Below are 23,073 nucleotides of genomic sequence, written 5' to 3'. Positions count from 1 at the left end.
GGCTTGGTACAATATTCCGTGAGACTGCTAACCTCAAAGAATTGATTCAATTTTTATCGCCAAGGAATGAAGGGTTCTTAGTTTTAGCAAGCTTTGAAAGAGAGAAAAAGCGCTCACAAATATACGTGGAACCAAACATTGAGAGCCGGCCGGAGTGTCCGAAAGGTTCTAGGCGCTACAGTTTGGAACCGTGCGACCGCTACGGTAGCAGGTTCGAATCCTGCCTCTGGCATGGATGTGTGTGATGTCCTTAGGTTAGTTAGGGTTAAGAAGTTCTAAATTCTAGGGGACTGATGACCTCAGAAGTTAAGCCCCATAGTGCTCAGAGACATTTGAACCATTTTGAATCAAACATTGAGAGGATTTTGGCCACGTGCTTCAGCAAAAGAGGATATTTCTCTCGTGGAAGACAGCTGTAAAAGTCATCCAAAGTTTTACACATAAGAAAGCGGTCCTTCGCCGGCCGAAGTGGCCGTGCGGTTAAAGGCGCTGCAGTCTGGAACCGCAAGACCGCTACGGTCGCAGGTTCGAATCCTGCCTCGGGCATGGATGTTTGTGATGTCCTTAGGTTAGTTAGGTTTAACTAGTTCTAAGTTCTAGGGGACTAATGACCTCAGCAGTTGAGTCCCATAGTGCTCAGAGCCATTTGAACCATTTTTGAAAGCGGTCCTTCAGGCGTATATGGCACTGTAGGTCAACCAGCTGTAGTTGAAGCACTTGTGAGACGTCCTCTGCCAGAACGGAAAACGGGCGAACAAATATATCTATCGGCTGGCGTTCGGGCGGTCCGCACCGCCAGCCAAGCGGCACGGCTCGGCCACTGCAGCAACACACGAATTCACCCGAGGCGCTGGCCGCGGGCGATCGCGGGCGCTAGCGCCCCAGGGGCGCAGTTTGGACGAGCCTGGTGTAGACAAACGTAATTGCGGTTGACGCGAGTGTCAACCACCCGTGTGCAGAGTCAGATGCCTTCTCGTTAAACGTGTAGGTACGGGAATTGTGGCGTAGCGGTCCGTTGGCACCGGGCTTCTCATAGGCGGAGCGAGCGCGGCGGCAGCGGAGCCTGCCCTTCCCACGGCCGCCGAGGCGGCCTCCTCCGCAAATAAGACGATGCGAGCGGCGGGCAGCGGCGCACCGGTGGACGGGGGCTTGCGGTACCGTGGGCCGCTGCCGCTGCCGCTGCCAGAAGCCCCGCGACCACGATGCCGGCCACGTCCCCGCTGCTGTCGCTCCTGCTGCCGCTCGTGCTGGTGGCCGGCGCGCCGGTGCGCTACGACCAGCGCCAGGAGGGCGACTTCAACGTGCACGCGCACCTCGAGAACTTCGTGGTCGTGCTCATCCCCACGGCCGGCAGCAACGGCGGGCTCGGCATCCTCGACTTCCTCAAGAAGTCCGGCGCCAACGTGCGCACCGCCGAACAACCCATACAGGTAATTTCCTCACCTGTTCCACCGAGGCACAGCTCCACAGCTTCAATACATAGTTCAGCGATGAACCACCATAACGTTCTAAAGAACACAACCTTTATTGCTCAAACAGTCCACGGGTATACTGCCGGTTCATAGTGCCTGGCCGGCCGGAGTGGCCGAGGTGTTCTAGGCGCTACAGTCTGGAACCGCGCGACCGCTACGGTCGCAGGTTCGAATCCTGCCTCGGGCATGGCTATGTGTGATGTCCTTAGGTTAGTTAGGTTTAACTAGTTCTAAGTTCTAAGCGACTGATGACCTCAGCAGTTAAGTCCCATAGTGCTCAGAGCCATTTGAACCATTATTCATAGTGTCCAACGGGCACTATGAACTGGCAGTATACCCGTGGACTGTTGGAGCAGCAAATACGCCGGGAGAAACTGAAGAATCACAACCTTTATTGATCGTGTAAAGCCGCGCGGGATTAGCCGAGCGGTCAGGGGCGCTGCAGTCATGGACTGTGCGGCGGAGGTTCGATCCCTCCCTCGTGCATTAGTGTGTGTGTGTGTTTGTCTTTAGGATAATTTAGGTTAAGTAGTGTGTAAGCTTAGGGACTGACGACCTTAGCAGTTAAGTCCCATAAGATTTCACACACATTTGAACATCTTTTTTTTCTTTTTTTTTATCGTGTAAATGTTATTTCTGTTCTTTCGGAGATGCCCGGAAGAACAGACACCATTCTGATCCAGGAGCCACTACGAATTAAGACACAAAGGAGTTATAGACTTCGGCTGCGAGTGGGCGTTGATTTAAATCAATGGTGAAAGTTGAAAACTTTTGCCGGACCGGTATTCGAACCCGGCTGTCCTGCTTGCTAGACAGATGTGCTGGCCACTGCGCCATCCAGACACAGTGGTCATCGCAACTACCCTAGCATGCGTCCCGTTACACCCAAACGCTCAACTTATCCATACACTGCTGATGTAGTGTCCCTTGACCATTATTCTCATTGCTCGCGCCCTTTTGCCCATTCCCATAAGAGTTCGAGCCTGGTGAGGACAGCCAATGGCCGACCGCTGTGGCCGGCCAGTTTTAGGCGCTTCAGTCTGGAACCGCGCTACTGATACGGTCGCAGGTTCGAATCCTGCCTCGGGCATGGATGTGTGTGATGTCCTGAGGTTAGGTTTAAGTAGTTCTAAGTTTAGGGGACTGATGACCTCAGATTTTAAGTCCTATAGTGCTTAGAGCCATTTGAACTTTTTTTTTTTTTTTTTTTGACAGCCAATGATTTCTTCAGTACATACCTAAAGATATGAGCACTGGTGCGTCTTCGCTACTGCGAACACATCTCTTCTACTGAACAACTCTTAGTTCTTTTTAAGACTTGCATTTTAGAGTCCATGTTCACTGGACACCTTTTACTTATTTTGGTCCATTTATCATCTCTGAAAGTTTGGGTGGAGTTCTGTTTCACCCCGTATTTTCACTCGTCACTTAATTACTTCAACAAGCTGTGCTCCTTTCGTTTCATTTATTGTGTATTTAAAGAGTTATTACCTGATATTTTTAAATAGGCGTTATTGTTTTACAAATCTAATTATTGCGTTACTGACAATGATTTTCAATTTGTAGTACACTTTTCGATTTTTCTACCTATGTCTACAGCCACATAATACCGTAGATAATAGTATCATTTTGGTCGATCGTCGTAGTGGTTTTTAGTATCCGAAGTAACATATAAAGTGATACAATGTTGAAACAGTCCACTAAAGGAAGTGTGAAAGAACTCTCTAAAAGCACAAACAGGTGATGAAATAGTGGATACTGTCAGTTCTTAAAACTTATAATTTAAAAAATGTTCAACAGTCAAAGAAGTAAAATAGTTTAGATAAAATCCAGAGTCAATTCCAGAATAGTCTTTTGTTCCCAATGACCACTGTTTAGACCACTGAAGGCGATTTTGAAGCGATAGTACCAACAATTTCTGTAGAGCAGCCAATAATGTCCTCAAGATACGTGGCACGCCTTTAAGTTATTTCTCCTCTGTTGTAACTTTGACACTACCACTTCAGACATAGCATCTACGGTGAAAAACCGTAGTAAATATGGGCTGTTATACAACGGGCGCTGTTTGCCAATTTAATATATTACAAACCACTCTCACATCATTGGGGAAAAAATATTGAACAAAATCTCAGTAGACAGTCGTGGCCTGATGTTCCTTAAACTGAAAACTGATCACTCAGCCACTCTGAAACATATTATAATTTTCAATCTGAAGTGTCATACTTGAACCCGGTCAAGATATGTCTCTGAAACTGGTTCATCACTCGTCTATTCCTCAGGAAAAAAACGGAGGGTAATTTAATCAACTTTACAGCTTCCGTCTTCTCAGATTTTAGTCCGCGATACGCTACAATATGGTGTACTGAAACTTGTACGCTGCAAGCACCACAAATAGATTGGTCCTGCCGGTGCAGTAAAGAGTCACACGCCGTGATATGTCTGAGTATCGAATTAAACATAGATTACAACTCAGATGGGAACTAGATCTAACGTGTAAATAGCCCGATAAGCTGGCAAAGTTAAAAAATCTTCCAATTCAAACACTAGTCATCACTCATTCCTCCGTCGTGTAATAAGATTTTTAACGCCACAGAAGGCCAGCTTCCACCTCTGATACGAGGAGATAGACCTCTAATGTTTGAAACCAAAGCATATTAACGTTTCAAGCGCGGAATTAGCTGCGAAAACGTCCATGACTGGAAGCACAGGGACGTGGCCTTAAATCCTGTGTCTACCTTACAAGATTTCCTGTTAAGTTATTCTGTGCTTGGAAGATCAGCCTCCAACAGCAACCCACTATGCGCATCAGTTGTGAAAAGACCAATGTTAGATCATTACCAACGAGACAGTTTTTCTTCCAACGCTAATGACAGAGAAAACGACTCACAAAGATTCAATTCAGTAAGAAGTACGGAGGAGGTGAACCATAAAAAAGTCAAAGGCTGATACGTACATTTTTATTGAACTTAACCTTTTTATTCAGCAATCCTTAACTGATCACCATGTGGCCACACACACGAACAAACCATATGTAACTACGTCAGAAGAGGCGTCGGAAGGGCCACGGGTACCAACCGCGTCTCATCCTAAGTCCATAGGTGTCACTCCCTACGGATATGGAGGGGCATGTGCTCAGAACACCGCTCTCCCGGCCGTACAGAAATATGTATAGATACCACGTAATCTGACTCAGTCTAGATAATTGCAAAAGAAATCCTGTGAGTTATCTGTGAATGAAACGCAGAGTTTCTCCATTTCATTCAGTGGAAGCACACATAAAAATCAAATTTATATATTTGCGGGTGCCTTTATTTCCAAGATCTCAAAAGAGACTGTTCCATTACGTAATGCACTACTTCTGACTGTGCACACAGGAATATCTACCGGTGATCCAGTAATAATAGAAAAAGTATCAAATCAGCCACTAAAAAAGCGAACTTGAGAAATTTGAATAGAATTACACGGAAATTAATAGCATATCTTTCTAACAACCAAAAACATTAGTTAATATACCTACGGAAGCAGTTTCTTATCTTCAGTGGTTCATACAACAGGAGCTGTTACTTCCTGGATCACGCGGCACAAAGGTACTGCCCAGCATTTTTTCTTGTCAGGGGCTTTAGAGACTAATTTATTCTATTGCACGTTTTTAAATCTAAACCTTTTTGGGAAAATTCTGACAATGAAATTTTCTTCCACCACCAGGATCGCCTATCTCCCGATGGAAAGCCAAAAGATGAACACAGTTTAGCTTCAGAGGCCACCGAGGTGGGTTCATGCACATTAAATAAACAAGCCAATTTCCAGAGATAAATGGTTCAAATGGCTCTGAGCACTATGGGACTTAACATCTGAGGGCATCAGTCCCCTAGACTTAGAACTACTTAAACGTAACTAACCTAAGGACATCACACACATCCATGCCAGAGGCAGGATTCGAACCTGCGACAGTTGCGGTCGCGCAGTTCCAGACTGAAGCGCCTAGAACCGCTCGGCCACACCGGCCGGCTCCAGAGGTATTGCAGCACAATTTCCTTACATTCCACAGCACGAATGCATCTCTTTGAAACAGAATTATGCGCTTCTCAGCAGTAGAGGCTATCTAATTAAGAAATTTTGTTGATAAATGTTTCCAATCCGGTAACGTACTTTGCTCAAGTAGTAGTTATGTGTTACGGTTGAGCGTCCCGCTGCCAGTAAAACAGTGAAGCCGTGTTACTGGTAAAAAAATGATACTGACCTTACGCAATAATGAAGGAAACTCACTCAGACCCTCTTTCATTGAATATAGTAAGCACATTATTCCCATTCTAGTTGCAACAAATGGGCAGTGCCTCAGGTAGAATGAATTTTTCATTCTGCAGCGTTGTGTGCGCTCATATGAAACTTCCTGACAGATTAAAACTCTGGCCCGGATCGAGACTCGAATTCGGGACCTTTGCCTTTCATGGGATAGAACTGTATCATCACGATCTGCAACCCGTCCTCACAGCTTTACTTCCGCCAGTGCCTCACCATCTACCTTCCAAATTTTACAGTTCTCCTGGGAGACTTTCAGGACTATCACTCTTGGAAGAAAGGATATTGCGGAGACATGGCTTAGCCACAACCTGGGGGACGTTTCCAGAATGAGTTTAAAGTTGTGAAGAAGGGTCGTGAGTCATGCTTGGGTAGTTTAGTCGGTAGAGCACTTTCCCGCAAAAGGTAAAGATCCCGAGCTCGAGTTTTTATGTGTCAGGAAGTTTCATATCAGCGTGCACTCCGCTGCAGAGTGAATAATTCATTTTGGGAACATCCCCCAGGCCGTCGCTAAGCCATGTCTGCGCAATATCCTTTCTTCCAGGAGTGCTAGTCCGGCAAGTTTCGAAGGAGAGCTGTGAACTTTCGAAAGTAGGAGATCAGGTGCTGGCAGAAATAAAGCTGCACGGACGGGTCGTGAGTCGTACTTCGGTAGCTCAGTTGGATGAGCACTTGCCCTCGAAAGGCAAGGACTTAAATTGGAGTGTCAGCCCACCACACGGTTTTAATCTGCGAGGAAGTTTCAGTGCTCCACGTAGTTACTATTTTTCCCCTTTTTCTCTGAGTAGCTTAATGATTTATCTAGACAGGGAAATTAACAGGGAAGCCCACAGCTAAATTTGACGTGTGAAACACCGCTCGACACAGACGCCAATACACAGTGGTGCGACTCAATAATATTAAATATGCCATCGACGGTATGGATTATTGGCCAACAGCTTCTGGAAAGAAAAAACAGCCTGATGAAAACTTCACATCATGTGTTGCATATTCTGTCCATGAGATTTGGTTTTACGAAATGCCGGAATTAACGATCCATCATCTGTGCAAACAAGACAACATAGTTTCAGTAAAGGGGAAATACATTAATGTCTTACGAAAGCATCAGAATTAAAACGGAGTATGCTTTATTTAGACGAAATATGTATTCATGCATAAAAAGTGCAGGTCAGTGTCTAATTGTTGTATTATGCAGGGCATTGGCGTGTAGAAGTGCAGCGTGTGCCATCCACCTATTTGTAAAAATACCGAAGTATGAGTATACGCTGTCACTATGTTGCCGGCCTGTTTCCTGGACGTAAACACAATGTAGCTGCCATCCTAGCAGGATCTTTACTAAGCTTTGCCGAGTAATGATGACGATGTGATCTGCCTATATGACACGTCCATCACTGCAAGTTCAGCATTCTTCAGTCCTCCTAGTTTTCCACCAAACTTTTCGCCACTGTATACGGTGCATCAACCTTAATGTTGACAGTTAGCTGGTATCTTACTTTTCGTCTGGTCCTAACCACCATTCCTTTTAGTGTATCGTTCATGATGCCACCTCTTTTTGTTCAACGTTCTCGCCAATTTCTTATTTCTTCTCTTGTTTGCAGTATTGTCTTTTCTCAGTCATTCTATGTAGTACAATATCATTCCTTATTTTATCTGTCCATTTAACGTCTTGAATTCCTCTGTAAATCTACGTTTCAAAGCCTCCAAACATTTCTTCTCTCTCCATAGTAGTGTCCATGTTTTGGCACCATGCAGGGCAACACTCCATACAATACATTTCACTAAACGTTCCTGTAATTTTTTATTTTTCTTTCTATAGCTATCCTTGTTTTTATTTCTTGATTGCATGCCATGTTACTTATTATTTAGTACTCAAGTACTTGAAGTACTCAAAATGGTTCAAATGGCTCTGAGCACTATGGGACTTAACATCTGAGGTCATCAGTCCCCTAGACTTGGAACTACTTAAACCTAACTAACCTAAGGACAGCACACACATCCATGCCCGAGGCAGGATTCGAACCTGCGACCGTAGCGGGAGCGCTGTTCCGGACTGAAGCGCCTAGAACCGCTCGGCCACATCGGCCGGCTTGAAGTAATCAATTTGTTCCACTAACTCATGACAAATTTTTTTTCTATCCTCTTTTTTGCCTCGTAAAAATCGTTGCCTTAGTCCTTTCACATTTACCTTCATTCAGTATTCCTCACAGATGGGCTCCAGCTCTTTTAATACTACTTTTTTCTTTTTCACTTTGTATTCGTATGTAATAAGCATTTGAGTCTCCTATCTCCTACTGTCACACCACTCTGTTTTAGGAAACCGGTCTAACTAAAGCATCTAAATAGAGATTAAACAAAATAGGTGAGAGACAACAGCTTTGTCGAGCGCTTCTCCCAAATTCTATTGCCTCTGCCAGCTCCTATCCTTACTTTTTCTTCATGTTTCAAAAACTTTGCTTGTTAGTCGCCTTTCGTTTCAGTTTAATTCTGTCTGGTTCATGATATTTAAAAGTTTGATCAACAGAATTTCGTCAAATATTATTTTCCAAATCGGGAAAACCTGCATCAACATTCCTACTTTTCTATACTTATCTTTCTCCAATTATTCGTAATAGTCGAGCTGCTTTCCCGTAGCCGTTCTCTTTATGAAGCTAAACTGTTCTAAATCTAATTGTCTCTGTACCTTAGATGTCAATCGTCTAGTCATTGTTGTCAGTAGAGTATTCGCTGAATGAGATGTTCTGGTACTGTGTGGCATTCATTTTCAACGATTACCGTTGCCGGGTAATAAGCACACAACTTTATCGGTAGTATTAGGAGATATCTGTCCTCGTTCAATACTATTAGTCTAAGACTGTGAATCTTAAAGTTTCGCGGCGTACTGATTACTCGACGATGTCTGAGGAGCGCAGAACGTACGTTATTTCATTTGAACACCTGCCAGACGTCTGCAGGCGAACAGTCGAAACTGACATCGGCTACCTGCGTCCCACGATTTCCCAGCACGCTGCAGACCTATCAGTCTGACAGCAGGCAGCGTACTCGACGGCGGAAGAGCCACTCGCCGTGGCCCACGGCGTACTGTGTCGTGCTCACTAAGAGCTAATCATGGACACAGTGGGATTCAGTGCGTTGCCCTTTTGATAGATGCTGTCCCGATTAATAAGGTATTTCTCCATGCAGACTCTTTAATAATGGTGACATGGCCCCGCAGGCGTTAGTTGGGACAGATACCGAGGAAAACAGACAACGCCCAAAGGCCAATGCCGTGAGTACATGGAAGTTGTGAGGAGTACGGGCAGGAACCGTTTCTCTAATAAAAGTTTTTTTTACCTTTAAAATTTTACAACTTTATTGATTTTAAAATAGTTAACACTCGTTATCATGAACAGCAAGATGGTCAATATAGTTTCTTAATGAAAAGTTCCTGAAGCATTATTTTAGCAGTTCAAAGAACAGCTCTCAGAATCAATTTACAAGGCTTAAAACTCAAAATCGCTTTTTTAGCAAAGGAAAAAAATAAAAATTGCATAATGCAAGGTTAAATAAAAGATTCTAATGCCACTTGGCAATACCAAACTTTTCGTAGATATCATCTGTGATCTCTAGAGGCAATAAAACATTGATCACAAAGTTTTTAATTAAAACAAATTAAATGTAATAAAATCTCTTTACTATCAACGTACTCTCAAACCCCGTAGACTCTACGATGCGTAACGTATCACAAAATATTTTCCTTCTTTTTAGACACGTTACACCATGAACGTTCTTACATGTGGTGCATACTACACCCAACGAATTATGACAATTAAGCATATATGTTATAATTAACCAGGTATGTAATCTTTTCCTTTCAAAATAAATAAAAAACACGAAAATCGACTCTTAATCTCAGTGGTTACAACAGTTAAAAAATTATACAATACATATCTTTTGATTTCGTGGTGGTCATGCGCTGTTGTGCACTGTGCTCTCCTTCAGGATCACATGGGGCACGGGAAAGATTTTCCGCGATGTACAAAACGTTAACAGGGCGCAACCAACTTACACAAATTGCATACTGGGATTATACGTCTATGTGAATGCGGCTCGAAAATCTTAAAACGGGCGAGGGAGTAGATGCGGAACTACTGAACACTTCGACTATACTGCACCGCACCAAACAGCAGTACGGTGGGGTAGACAAGAGACAAATCAGCAACCGTTGCAATGCAACCTCAGCAAGGCAGTAGAAAATATTTGGTGCTTTAAACTCTTGAGAGGGCCACACCAAACCACAGAATGACGTCCCAAGCTAAATTATGAAAATACTATCGGCGATTTCGCCACGACAAGTACAACCTTAAAATGCCACAAGAAGTGAACTGCAATTAATATGATTCATAAGTGACCGACTGAAAAGCTCCGCAGTCAATCTTCCTCTTACTACAAACACTTAACAGTACCTCCAAAGTTTACTGGTGGACACTACCAGAGTGTCAATTGCTCGTTACAACTGTAGACAACAGATTAACACGCTGGGGGCCGACTGAGGTTTCTTAATAAAACAAGCAATGCTTCGGTGCCTCACTTGGATCCACCTTCGATCCAAAACAGTCATTTACTTTAAAGCAGCTAAATGGATGACAATGCCGATATCAACGCTCTCCTCCCAAGCAGCGCTCTAACTGGAGACTGCAGTACCGAAGCAGAGTTTACACCACTCAAATCTGATATAACCGCCGCCAACGTGCATCTTTTTAGAATTCTTATGTTCACCTCATACACCAAACTTGCCGTAATTCTTCGTGAGAACCAAGAAATCACTTCTCAGCCTTTGAATGACCATACGATGATCGCGATCGGGACAACACCGGCCCTCCACACCAGGACCTTCGAGCCCACGTCGTTCCGTCCCCAACAGACTGCTTCCGCGGGGCCCACCTACCAGCGGCCTTGTGCTCCGACAGCGACGTCGCTCCTCACGCACAATCCAGAGCTAATCCCTTTCTCTCTCGTTCTCTCGCCTCGCGGCGGGAAGCCAACTCGCCAAAGATATGCGGCGACAACACTCCAATCCGACCTCGATATTGACATCGCGGCGAATACTGAGGAGGCGAGTGATTTCAGAACCAGAACAAATTTAAATAGTGGGCCGTACCGGCTCAGATGGAATCCGGTAATGAATTAGCAGTTGCCAAAATTGTTGTTTCATTGCATTTCGCTGTATCAGTATAAATATACAACAGCAATGGTCGACTTCGTGGGTTGCAAAAATCAGTTGCTGCGTCGTTCTACCGTCTCACCCGAAGGTTTAAAAACGTCGTAGTTCACAGCTAAGAGCGGATAACAAATACTTCTTTATTGCAACAGCTTCCGTCCTCGATCGATCATCTGCTATCTGTATATCAAGGGAGAGAACACGATAAATGCCTGTTATATTTGACTCACAACATAACGCTATGTGGGGTACATAATCACGGAAACTGACATAATAAGATGACACATCACCACTTAAGAAATGTGAAATATCTTACATGGCGACATGAAACATAAGATGTCATATAGCATAAAATCCATCTCACGTCGGTGAATGTAAAAATACGTCACATAAAGTAATGGGACTGCCAACGTTCATGCGCACTACTTAGAAAAATTTAACGAGAAAAGTAACGTTCGCGTGATGTTTCACTGCCAAATAACGTAGCTCGAATAAAACTTTGACCATAGAACTGCTACAGTATAGCACAGAACATGACTGAAAGAAATACGCGCTGAGACGAACAGAAATAACACTTTTATGGTTCAAATGGTTCAAATGGCTCTGAGCACTATGGGACTTAACATCTATAGTCATCAGTCCCCTAGAACTTAGAACTACTTAAACCTAACTAACCTAAGGACATCACACACATCCATGCCCGGGGCAGGATTCGAACCTGCGACCGTAGCAGTCGCGCAGCTCCGGACTGAGCGCCTAGAACCGCTAGACCACCGCGGCCGGCTAACACTTTTATGCAACGGCAATAATTACACTGAAGACACTGCAACTGACGATGGTCCTCTGGACATTACAAAAGGCGGGACGCGGTCCTTAATACGGTGTGTGATCACCTTGGACGGCAGTGCATTCTCTGCAACTTGTCCCACACTGGCCGGGAGGTTGGTAAGGCTTTCTGGTGGTAGGGCGTTCCATTCCTCGACAAGCGTGTTTGACAACTTGTGGCTGGCCGTTGGTGCATGTGGACGCAATACGCCTTCCCAACGTAAGTCGCGGAAACGGGCAGGGCAGTCCATTCGTTCGTAAAAATGAAGTCGTGACGCAGCGCACCCCTGAAAACATACACGGGGAAGGAGTACAGCGTCGCCGGTCGAAGTGGCCGAGCGGTTCTAGGCGCTACAGTCTGGAACCGCGAGACTGCTATGGTCGCAGGTTCGAATCCTGCCTCGGGCATGGATGTGTGTGATGTCCTTCGGTTAGTTAGGTTTAAGTAGTTCTAAGTTCTAGGGGACTGATGACCTCAGAAGTTAAGTCCCATAGTGCTCAGAGCACTATGAACTAGTACAGCGTCACAATATCGTCGGCCAGTGAGCATACAGTGCTGGGCGTACCGTTATATGGCGAGAGGTGGTAAAACGTAACGCACCCAGGAACACTGTCGAACATGATCGTTTTGGTGGTCCAGTTATTATGGTGTCGGTAGGTATAATGCTGGATGGGCGTACGACCTCCAGATCTTTGAACAAGATACACGCACAGGTCAACGGAATTGTGCCACTGTACATCTTCCGTGTGTGCGTCTTTTCAGGGGGTACATTCCGTCTTGACTTCATTGTTATGAATGACAATGCGTGACCGGATCGAATAGCGTAGGTTGAGGAGCATTTGGAATAAAAGGATATTCGGCTAACGGACAGGCTTGACCTATCCTCCAACTTAAATCCCATCGAGCACGTGAGGGATGGGTAGGCGTACTACAGCACGTCCAGATGCACTAACGGCCATCCACCACTTGCCAACCGGGCTGGTGGAGAACTAGAAAGCTCTACCACAACAAATTCTTATTAACTTTGTTGGAAGTTGGGAGTATTTTCCAGAGCATGCATTGCCGTCGGTGGTGATGGCACACACAATTAGGAATCGTGTCTCTCATTCTGTAACGTCCAGGTGGATCATAAATCGCGGTGCTCCAATGTAATTACTGTCTTTAATACAAGTGTCACTTATGTCCATCTCATCGCGTATTTCTTTCAGTTGCCTTCTACACTGTGCTATACTGTAGCAGTTCTGTCTATGTATGGCCTAAGTTTCCTCGAGCTACGTCTCTTGACACTGACACATCATGCCATTACGCTTTGTACACCTGCTTATATAACGACATACCTAAATACGTGTTAAATGTTGTCGATTAGGAAAGTGTATTACGCTGTCAGTAATACAATGTACCAGTAGTAATCTTTTTTCTCTGTATACAGTATGGTTCCAACATTTTGTGTGGAGGCACTCTACATACGCCAGTCACACTGCCAGCCCATTGCTTTGTGATGTACTTTTATTTTCGGTGACTTTTGATGGATTTTATGCCATTTGACTCTGTAGGTTTATAGCGCCATGAAAGCTATGTTAAATTTCTTAAGCGAGTATGTGACATATTACGTGAGTTTTAGTGAGCATGCACGCAAGATAGCATTACACTGTCAGCTAAATATGAAATGTGTTTCATGTGTTCTCTTCCTGATGACGTCTGAGAACTGAAACCAGTTTTAGTCAAGAAATATTTATTAGAACCCCTTGGCTGTGTACTATGACTTCCGTAAATATTTACGAGCTGAGAGGCACTATCTTCACAGAATCAGCTGGCGATGTCTATCAGATACCCAGATAATAATGGCGTGTGACGAGGGCCTCCCGTCGGGTAGACCGCTCGCCTGGTGCAAGCCTTTCGATTCGACGCCACTTCGGCGATTTGCGCGTCGATGGGGATGAAATGATGATGATTAGCACAACACAACACCCAGTCCCTGAGCGGAGAAAATCTCCGACCCAGCCGGGAATCGAACCCGGACCGTTGGGATTGACAGTCTGTCGCGCTGACCACTCAGCTACCGGGGGCGGACAGATGAAATATCGTGCCTTGCAATAAATGACAGCGGGATGAATTCCCGAAACATTATCGAGTAGGGGTGTCAGAAAGGTTGGGATCCAGTGCTCTGAATGGTGCTTTTGTTTTGACTGCCTCCGACCGTGATAAGACGACCTTGACAGTGAGTGCTCTCTGCTCGGTACAGGTCACTGTAGTGGAGGGCCCGCCGAAGGATCAGCAGCAGCGTCAGGAGGATCCCCAGCAAGAACCGCAGCAGCAGCGCGAGGGGGAGGAGGACCTGCAGGCGGCGGGCACGCAGGCGCTGGAGGCGGTGCTGGTGGCAGAGTCGCCGGCGCTGGTGCTGTCCAGGGCGGCCACCGGACACCAGGGGCAGCCGCCGCTGGAACAGCACGCGGCCGCAGAGCACGTGTCCACTCAGAGGAGGGAAGGCAAGGCGGTGCGCGAAGGTGCCGGTACCGGAGGCTGTCCACAGGGCCAGTTCCGCGATGCCACCGGCGTCTGCCATTACATCGGGTGAGTCTGTCCCCTGTCTGTGCTCGGTACCTGCAGCTTGTCAGGTGGATGTACCGGTTCCCTCAGATCACCGAAATTACACACCGTCGAGCGTGACCAGTAGCCAGACAGGTGACCACCCAGGTATGCCACGCACTGTTGGCAATCTTCCATTTGCCTTTATGGCGGTGGGGACAGGATTGGTGGTGGCATAAGATCCCTGAACAACAGTCTTTGCACCAAAGTCCTGGGTTAAATGCCTAACCTCTGTGCACTGTCCCATGAAGTCGATGGGCACGTCAAGCTTGAACTACAGACCTATATCATTGACGTCGGTTTGCAGTAGGGTTTTGGAGCATATACTGTAATCAAACATTATGAATCACCTCGAAGGGAACGATCTATTGATACGTAATCAGCGTGGTTTCAGAAAACATCGTTCTTGTGCAACGCAGCTAGCTCTTTATTCGCACGAAGTAATGGCCGCTGTCGACAGGGGATCTCAAGTTGATTCCGTATTTCTAGATTTCCGGAAAGCTTTTGACACCGTTCCTCACAAGCGACTTCTAATCAAGCTGCGGGCCTATGGGGTATCGTCTCAGTTGTGCGACTGGATTCGTGATTTCCTGTCAGGAAGGTCGCAGTTCGTAGTAATAGACGGCAAATCATCGAGTAAAACTGAAGTGATATCAGGTGTTCCCCAGAGAAGCGTCCTGGGACCTCTGCTGTTCCTGACCTATATAAATGACCTAGGTGACAATCTGAGCAGTTCTCTTAGGTTGTTCGCAGATGATGCTGTAATTTACCGTCTAGTAAAGTCATCCGAAGACCAGTATCAGTTGCCAAAGCGATTTAGAAAAGATTGCTGTATGGTGTGGCAGGTGGCAGTTGACGCTAAATAAAGAAAAGTGTGAGGTGATCCACATGAGTTCCAAAAGAAATACGTTGGAATTCGATTACTCGATAAATAATACAATTCTCAAGGCTGTCAATTCAACTAAGTACCTGGGTGTTAAAATTACGAACAGCTTCAGTTGGAAAGACAACATAGATAATATTGTGGGGAAGGCGAGCCAAAGGTTGCGTTTCATTGGCAGGACACTTAGAAGATGCAACAAGTCCACTAAAGAGACAGCTTACACTACACTCGTTCGTCCTCTGTTAGAATATTGCTGCGCGGTGTGGGATCCTTCCCAGGTGGGATTGACGGAGGACATCGAAAGGGTGCAAAAAAGGGCAGCTCGTTTTGCATTATCACGTAATAGGGGAGAGAGTGTGGCAGATATGATACGCGAGTTGGGATGTAAGTCATTAAAGCAAAGACGTTTCTCGTCGCGGCGAGATCTATTTACGAAATTTCAGTCACCAACTTTCTCTTCCGAATGCGAAAATATTTTATTGAGCCCAACCTACATAGGTAGGAATGATCATCAAAATAAAATAAGAGAAATCAGAGCTCGAACAGAAAGGTTTAGGTGTTTGTTTTTCCCGCTCGCTGTTCGGGAGTGGAATGGTAGAGAGATAGTATGATTGTGGTTCGATGAACCCTCTGCCAAGCACTTGAATGTGAATTGCAGAGTAATCACGTAGATGTAGATGTAGATGGCCCCCTTGGTGCTATTCGAGAGCAGTAGGCCACTGCGTTTCTCCCCTCCCTTCTCTCACCATCTCACAACACAGTACACACACATCCATTACAGGCACCTACACCAATTGTGTTATACTTCAAGTGCTGTTGACAAGGGATTTCAGATGGATTCCGTATTTCTGGATTTCCCGAAGCTTTTGACACTGCACCACACAAGCGGCTTGTAGTGAAATTGCGTGCTTATAGAATATCGTGTCAGTTATGTGACTGGATTTGTGATTTCCTTCCAGAGAGGTCACAATTCGTAGTAATTGACGGAAAGTCACCGAGTAAAACAGAAGTGATTTCTGGCGTTCCACAAGGTAGTGTTATAGGCCCTTTGCTGTTCCTTACCTATATAAACGATCTGGGAGAAAATGTGAGCAGCCGTCTTAGGTTGTTTGCAGATGGCGCTGTCGTTTATCGACTAATAAAGTCATCAGAAGATCAAAACAAATTGCAAGACGATTTAGAAAAGATATCTGAATGGTGAGAAAATTGGCAGTTGACCCTAAATAACCAAAAGCGTGAGGTCACCCACATGAGTGCTAAAAGGAATTTATTAAACTTTGGTTACACGATAAATCAGTCTAATCTAAAAACCGTAAATTCAACTAAATACCTAGGTATTACAATTAGGAACAACTTAAATTGGAAGGAAAACATAAAAAATGTTCTGGAGAAGGCTAACCAAAGACTGCGTTTTATTGGCAGGACACTCAGAAAATGTAACAGATCTACTAAGGAGACTACCTACACTACTCTTGTCCGTCCTCTTTTAGAATACTGCTGCACGGTGTGTGATCCTTACTAGATAGGACTGACAGAGTACATCGAAAAAGTTCAGAGAAGGGCAGTACGTTCTGTATTATCGCGAAATATAGGGGAGAGTGTCACAGAAATGATACAGGATTTCGTCTGGACATTATTAAAAGAAAAGCGCTTTCCGTTGCGACGGAATCTTCTCACGAAATTCCAATCACCAACTTCCTTCTTAGAATGCGAAAATATTTTGTTGACACCGACGTACATAGGGAGAAACGATCACCACGATAAAATAAGGGAAATCAGAGCTCGTACGGAAAGATATAGGTGTTCGTTCTTTCCGCGCGCTATACGAGATTGGAATAATAGAGAATTGTGAAGGTGGTTCTATGAACCTTCTGCCAGGCACTTAAATGTGATTTGCAGAGCATCCATGTAGATGCAGATGTAGATGAACAGCACAAAACGCTCACACTTCGTGAAGCAGAGATGCCTATGGGTGTGAAGGGTAGAAAACACCTTTACAATTCATGCAGCTCAACCTGCCCTTTGTGGTCTCCAAGTGTTTCAAGCCACACGCCTTGACTTTACTTCACCTTTAGCTTGCATCTTCACGGTCGCAGTAGTTCTGTCGTACAGTTACCTTGCTGGACATTGAATGGAAGCAAAGACATAGGCTTGACGCTTGAAGGGACGTGGGCGCGGCAGTTTCAAACGTGGCGCCAGCCAGTCGCTCCGTGTGACGTGACTCGGCCTCACGGCGGGACGCAGCTGCTAGGAGCTGCCCAACCTGCCTTCCGCGCATGCGCCACTCCAGACCTTTCTGGAAGGTTCCAGACGCTGCCATTACATCTGTATAAGCAGAACACGATCCAAGGCCCGACACTCAGTAATTACAACTCCGGATGACATAGGTGGAGACAGCTATCGAGGGTTTTATTCGAAATGGTGGGGCTTGTAAACCGAGAAGATTTTATTGAAGCTGGCTGTTAATATTGCAACACCATGAGGCTCAATGCAATGAATGTCGAACTGGCATTAAGTGTTCTACAAGCATAGATAGCCAAATGCTCAATATTCCAGTCCTCTTACAAAAAATAGGTGAAAGTAACACCGCCTATTTTCTGTAAGTAAGGGAAGTTTATGCAGCAGGTTGGTAATTGAGATCGCATGTCAGTTATATCTCTTTGTGAGAAAATCGTAAATCAGATAATGCCCTTGTTTGCAGCAAGACAATTCTCCACGCTGACAGGGAATCACAAAGGTCTGTCACTACTACGTTCATTGTTGTAAATTCCCTATACGCACTAGCAGAGAGACGCGCGACATCAATGGTACGCCCAACGACTACGCTGGACACATGAGTGGTACCACGCCGTTTTCAGACGAGTTCTGCGTGCATAATCACAACTGACGTGTGTCGTTTCTCTCAGGAGAACAAACGTTGCCAGGCTGCATTCGTCAGCAGCATATGGCTCCAGCGTCTGTTATGATGGTGAGGGGTGCACTTGGGTACAAAAAACCATCACCTCTGCTCCGAATCGCCAGTAATTTTGACAACAGCCAGCTGTTACATTTGTGATGCGTTAAAATCGGTGGCTGTGTATGTGACACTATCTTTCCACAAGATAACACATGTCCCTGTGCTCCCGTGATGTCCTCACCGATATCGATATACCGTAGATTATGTTCGACCTCGTCAGCACATTCTCCAGACATCTCACCCACTGTAAACATCTGGTCATGGAGCTGAATTCCATTAGGAATGATTGTGGTCACCGACTGTGAAATGATTATGGTCAGAGAGAAACACAGTCGCGTATCGTGTATCAATCTATATTTTGTTGCAGACAGCTAGATTTCAGTCACGGTACGGTCTTTCACCAATGAATTTAGTAGCGGGTCATATAGACCTAGAAAGCTGGTATATGCACATGTCGTTTTTATAAGACGTACATGTGCAAGCTTTTTGGGTCTATGTGACTCGCTGCCGGCCGCGGTGGTCAAGCGGTTCTAGGCGCGCAGTCCGGAAGCGCGCGACTGCTACGGTCGCAGGTTCGAATCCTGCCTCGGGCATGGATGTGTGTGATGTCATTAGGTTAGTTAGGTTTAAGTAGTTCTAAGTTCTAGGGGACTGATGACCACAGATGTTAAGTCCCATAGTGCTCAGAGCCATTTGAACCATGTGACTCGCTACTAAATGCACTGATGATGGCTATGCTGTAGCGGAACACTTAACACATCTCCAATACAATACAGGTTTGCTGTGTTCATCCCTGATTATAAACTCGCCACGGCTTGCTGAGACATTGGCGTGCGACAACTCACCAGCTGCTACGATTGACGAACTCTAGATTAGTGTTGAAGCAGCATGGAGTGACATACTCAAATTAGTCACCCAAGTCCAGGTCAACTCTTAGTTCAGCTACAATAGAGCCGTTGTTGCTGCCATAGCTGGCAGCTATGTGTACTAAATTTCACAATCTGTTCCCCCCAAATCATTTATAAATTTTAACATGTGTTCTTGCTACCACACTGCACACAAAAAAACAAAATTTCGTTATTTGGTAACATTCCTAGTTTTCCAATTTTAATGTCCAGCAGTTATTACCAGCCACCTAACGTGAGACCTTCCAAATTTGAAACAGGTTGACCACTTCGTCATATCGATACATAGGATGCTTATTAAAAATCTTTTCTTCTCCCATTCAGCGTACGTCAGTTGCGGTATTGGCGTGCAAATTCAAGACTTCGTCGCCGAAGAACAGGCAGCGTGTGTGTATGAACAAGGCACCTGCAGTGGAGGCCCACACGCAGCAACATTCGCTGATCAGTGGTTGAGGAGACACTGTTGGTAGCCCATTGGTTCATCTGGGAGAACAGTTGCTCAACAGTTGCACGTCTGTTCACCCGTACACATCTCCGCAGCCGTCGTTCAGCCCTGTCATCTACGGTCCGTGACGCACCACAGTTGCCTGAGTGCCAGTTTGGATAGCGCCATTTTGCCGTGCACGGTATACTTTAACCACGTCGGCAAGCGAACAGTATACAAACTTAATCGTTTCGGAAATGCTTCCACCCGTGGCCCGAATGCCAATGATCATGGCGTTTTGGTCGTCAGATAAATCGCTCTTTTTCTGCATTACAGTGTATGCACTGTTTTCCTCGTCCCTCGACACGCTTCACATGCTGGTGGAACTGGGCAATGGAATCATTATATTGGTGTAGAATAGCTACAGTTATATAGATTCTGACGCATGCATACGTCAATCATTGTGTTGTTTTATGTTACTTAAAAGTCTTGTACTTCCAGAAGATGTGAGCGATCTATTGTAGACCACCCCTGACGGTTAGCCGTGTGGTCTAACGCACGGCTTTCCGGGCGGAAAGGACCGCCTGGTCCCCGGCACGAATCCGCCCGGCGGACTTGTGTCGAGGTCCGGTGAGCCGGCCAGTCTGTGGATGGTTTTTAGGCGGTTTTCCATCTGCCTCGGCGAATGCGGGCTGGATACCCTTATTCCGCCTCAGCTACACTATGTCGGCGACTGCTGCGCAAACAAGTTCTCCACGTACGCGTACTCCACGATTATTCTACCCCCAAGCAAACATAGGGGTTACACTCGTCTGGTGTGAGACGTTCCCTGGAGGGGGGGGGGGGGGGAAGGGGGGGCAACGGGGGCCGAACCACACAATAACCCTGGGTTCGGTGTGGGGCGGCGGAGGGGCGAAGTGGACTGCGGTAGTCGTCGTGGGGTAGCGCACCACTGCGGCTGCGGCGGAGACAGAGCTTCTCCGTCGTTTCTAGGCCCCCGGTTAACATACAATACAATTGTAGACCAGCGAGGGAAAAACAGTACTTGGTTTGTTTGTCTGCTAACATTCGATTTAAGCACTCAGGCGCTCAGAGTGACAAGCTATGAGATATGACACTTCGTTGCATCACGTTCTGACGTGTTGGAGTCAGTTTCGAAAAGATACCTGGTATGATTGTAGTTTTCGCGCTGGTGTATATGCATCGTTATTAAGTGCCGTACTTACAAATTAAGGAATTACATGAAGAAACTGAGGAGTATTTAATTTTGCAGAGTGATTTTGCTTGCCTTCTAGGTTATTTTTTCAGAAATTGATGATTTGGTGCTGGTTATCTGGTCTCATAAAATCCATTCGCACTCTTCTTTGACTCACCACCAAGATTTAAACATGCAGTTCCGTCTGGGCATTCACCTGGCAGAGGAATAGTCTAACACGTCTTTTTGTCCGAAAGTAGGACTCTAATTTTCTATTACGTCAAAGATATTTTTTTCAGTGAATCATAACGCAGAAATGACAGGAATGGCTTAAATAAAAAACGATCATCGTAGAATGCTCGTAAACTTCTTTTTCAATAAATTTATTTTCCGTTTAGACCCAATTTTTCATTCCTTTATGACCGGTTTTGGTTATGAACGACAACCTTGAGACTCGGATTACATTTGTTATATGTTTAACGCATCAGTTTCGACATTATCTGTAGTGAAACAGCCAAAACTGGTCATGAAGAAATGTAAAACTCCAAAGTGTATTACATATTGTAGAAGTGTAGCATGTGGTCCTTATAGTGTCCAACAGACATTTCTATTGTGACTTTTTGTGGTATAAAAGAAACTACGCCTTTCTGGGATTCGTAATAATATATTTTTCCTTTCTAGGTCTGATCAGCGAATTGGCGACCAGTCTTTCTTCGGTTTGGAGCCTCCTTTGGAAGACTAAGTCCTCAAAGCTACGAAGCCTGGCTACGAGCTATCCGCAGGAGCACAAAAAACTAGCAACAGCATATTCCACAGTAGCTGTTGTGCTTCCGGGGTTTATTACAGCAGGGCGAGTTCAGAAGAAGTGGCAGAAGCCGTAAGGAAAATCTAGTTAGACAGACGTTTAGCTGTCTACTGGTGCAATGACTGGGCGTGCGGATTTCACGAAGGGAAGGAGGTGTAGGTTGTTGTATTGTTTCCACTATACAGAAATGATCCAAGTGATTTAATTCATGTAACTCCTTCAGTGATGGCAAAAATGCTTTTATTTATTGTGTAGTGTAGTGATGTATTTTGTTCAATAAAAGTAAGAACATTTTTTGTTCACATCTTCTTCTTTTACTTGGTCCCTAATGATCTACGAAGATCAGCATTTGGCCACAGAAGAAACAATATTGCTGAAATTGTATTTATTTCCAATGGACGGAGAGTTCCCATGTTTCCTTCAACGACGAAAAGCTAAGATATATTTAGACCTCGCCAGCATATGGAACCGATCACAGGCAAATCTGAAGACGAGGCTAGAAGCCCTGAAAATCTACCATGTTAAAATAATAGTGAAGACCATTTAATTGCAGCCTGAGGCAAATTCATTCTTGCTCTTAATTTATCAGACAACTGTACTCCTACAGTTCCATCGATATTGGAAAGTTTAAATATTCTCCGTGACATTCTGGGCAACTCTCATTGCTAAATGTGAGTTCCTTCGATCGTATGTTACTACAATCAAGATGCCATACCAAGAAAGTATCGACAGGTATATGCCCTGATGCGCTCTCAGCAACACGGTTGGTAAGATGGTCAGTATTCTAAGCAATATACCGACCAGCTGTGACGACAGTGTTAAGGAATTAAACAAAAGTCGTACATAAATCTCACTTTTGAGAACTAATTCATATCAAAATCTTTGGACCATGAAACGAAAATTACTCTAAAGATGCTCATGCAGCTCATTATACGTTTATAAAGATACTCTGCTTCCTCAGAGGCAACCTATAAATGGAGGGGAAAGGAAATCGCAAGAGCTCCTTTAATGCGTTGTAGCATCTCCTATATCCTTGCTGTACTACGCTTGACAGTCAAACTACATGACGTCGTTACTGTAGCTACGCTGCGGGGTCGCTACACAAACTATCGAGTTTTTTTACGTAGCAGCTTGAATAGATGCACGTCTCTTGAGTTACGTTAGCCATTACGGAACAAAATTTGATCGAGGCCTACACATACAGCACAGTCCCCTAGTTAGAGACAATAAACCCATTAATATTTCAAGGCTATTAGAGCAAGACCGCAAAACATTACTTATTTAAAACCAATTGTTGCAACGCAGGATCTTCGCAGATTCTTATCTCACAGATATCAGAGAGATTCTTTGGATTAACTGCAAAGATATTTTTGAAGAATAATATTTGTGTGCAGTGCTAACTACAGTATGTAGCCGCGGTTGAAGCACCAACTTTTTCCTAAGAGAAGGATGGGGAAGGAAATCGACCGTGCCTTTTCTGACGGACCATCCCGGCATTCGCCTGAAGCAATTTAGGGAAATCACA

The 23,073-nt window shown here is 45.1% G+C and overlaps 1 protein-coding gene across 1 annotated transcript; it reads left to right on the top strand.

The window, feature by feature from the left end:
• The first annotated feature begins 1,136 nt into the window (after positions 1-1,136).
• LOC126237539 (uncharacterized) lies at positions 1,137-21,850 on the top strand. The gene is made up of 3 exons (XM_049947727.1): positions 1,137-1,430; positions 14,037-14,365; positions 21,425-21,850. The coding sequence occupies exons 1-3, from the start codon at positions 1,203-1,205 to the stop codon at positions 21,483-21,485; spliced, it is 618 nt and encodes a 205-aa protein (XP_049803684.1). The 5' UTR covers positions 1,137-1,202; the 3' UTR covers positions 21,486-21,850.
• Positions 21,851-23,073: the final 1,223 nt, after the last annotated feature.

Source organism: Schistocerca nitens, chromosome 1 (assembly GCF_023898315.1).
Source record: "Schistocerca nitens isolate TAMUIC-IGC-003100 chromosome 1, iqSchNite1.1, whole genome shotgun sequence".
Classification (NCBI taxonomy): Eukaryota; Metazoa; Arthropoda; class Insecta; order Orthoptera; family Acrididae; genus Schistocerca; species Schistocerca nitens.
This window is presented reverse-complemented; position numbering and strand designations above follow the sequence as displayed.

What these genes read in the sequence shown, in the direction of transcription:
- LOC126237539 (XM_049947727.1), top strand. Translation starts at nt 1,203, where the DNA reads ATGCCGGCCACGTCCCCGCTGCTGTCGCTCCTGCTGCCGCTCGTGCTG. An exon ending in CCGCCGAACAACCCATACAG is followed by an intron (nt 1,431 to 14,036) that starts GTAATTTCCTCA and finishes TGCTCGGTACAG; the next exon opens with GTCACTGTAGTGGAGGGCCC. An exon ending in GGCGTCTGCCATTACATCGG is followed by an intron (nt 14,366 to 21,424) that starts GTGAGTCTGTCC and finishes TTTCCTTTCTAG; the next exon opens with GTCTGATCAGCGAATTGGCG.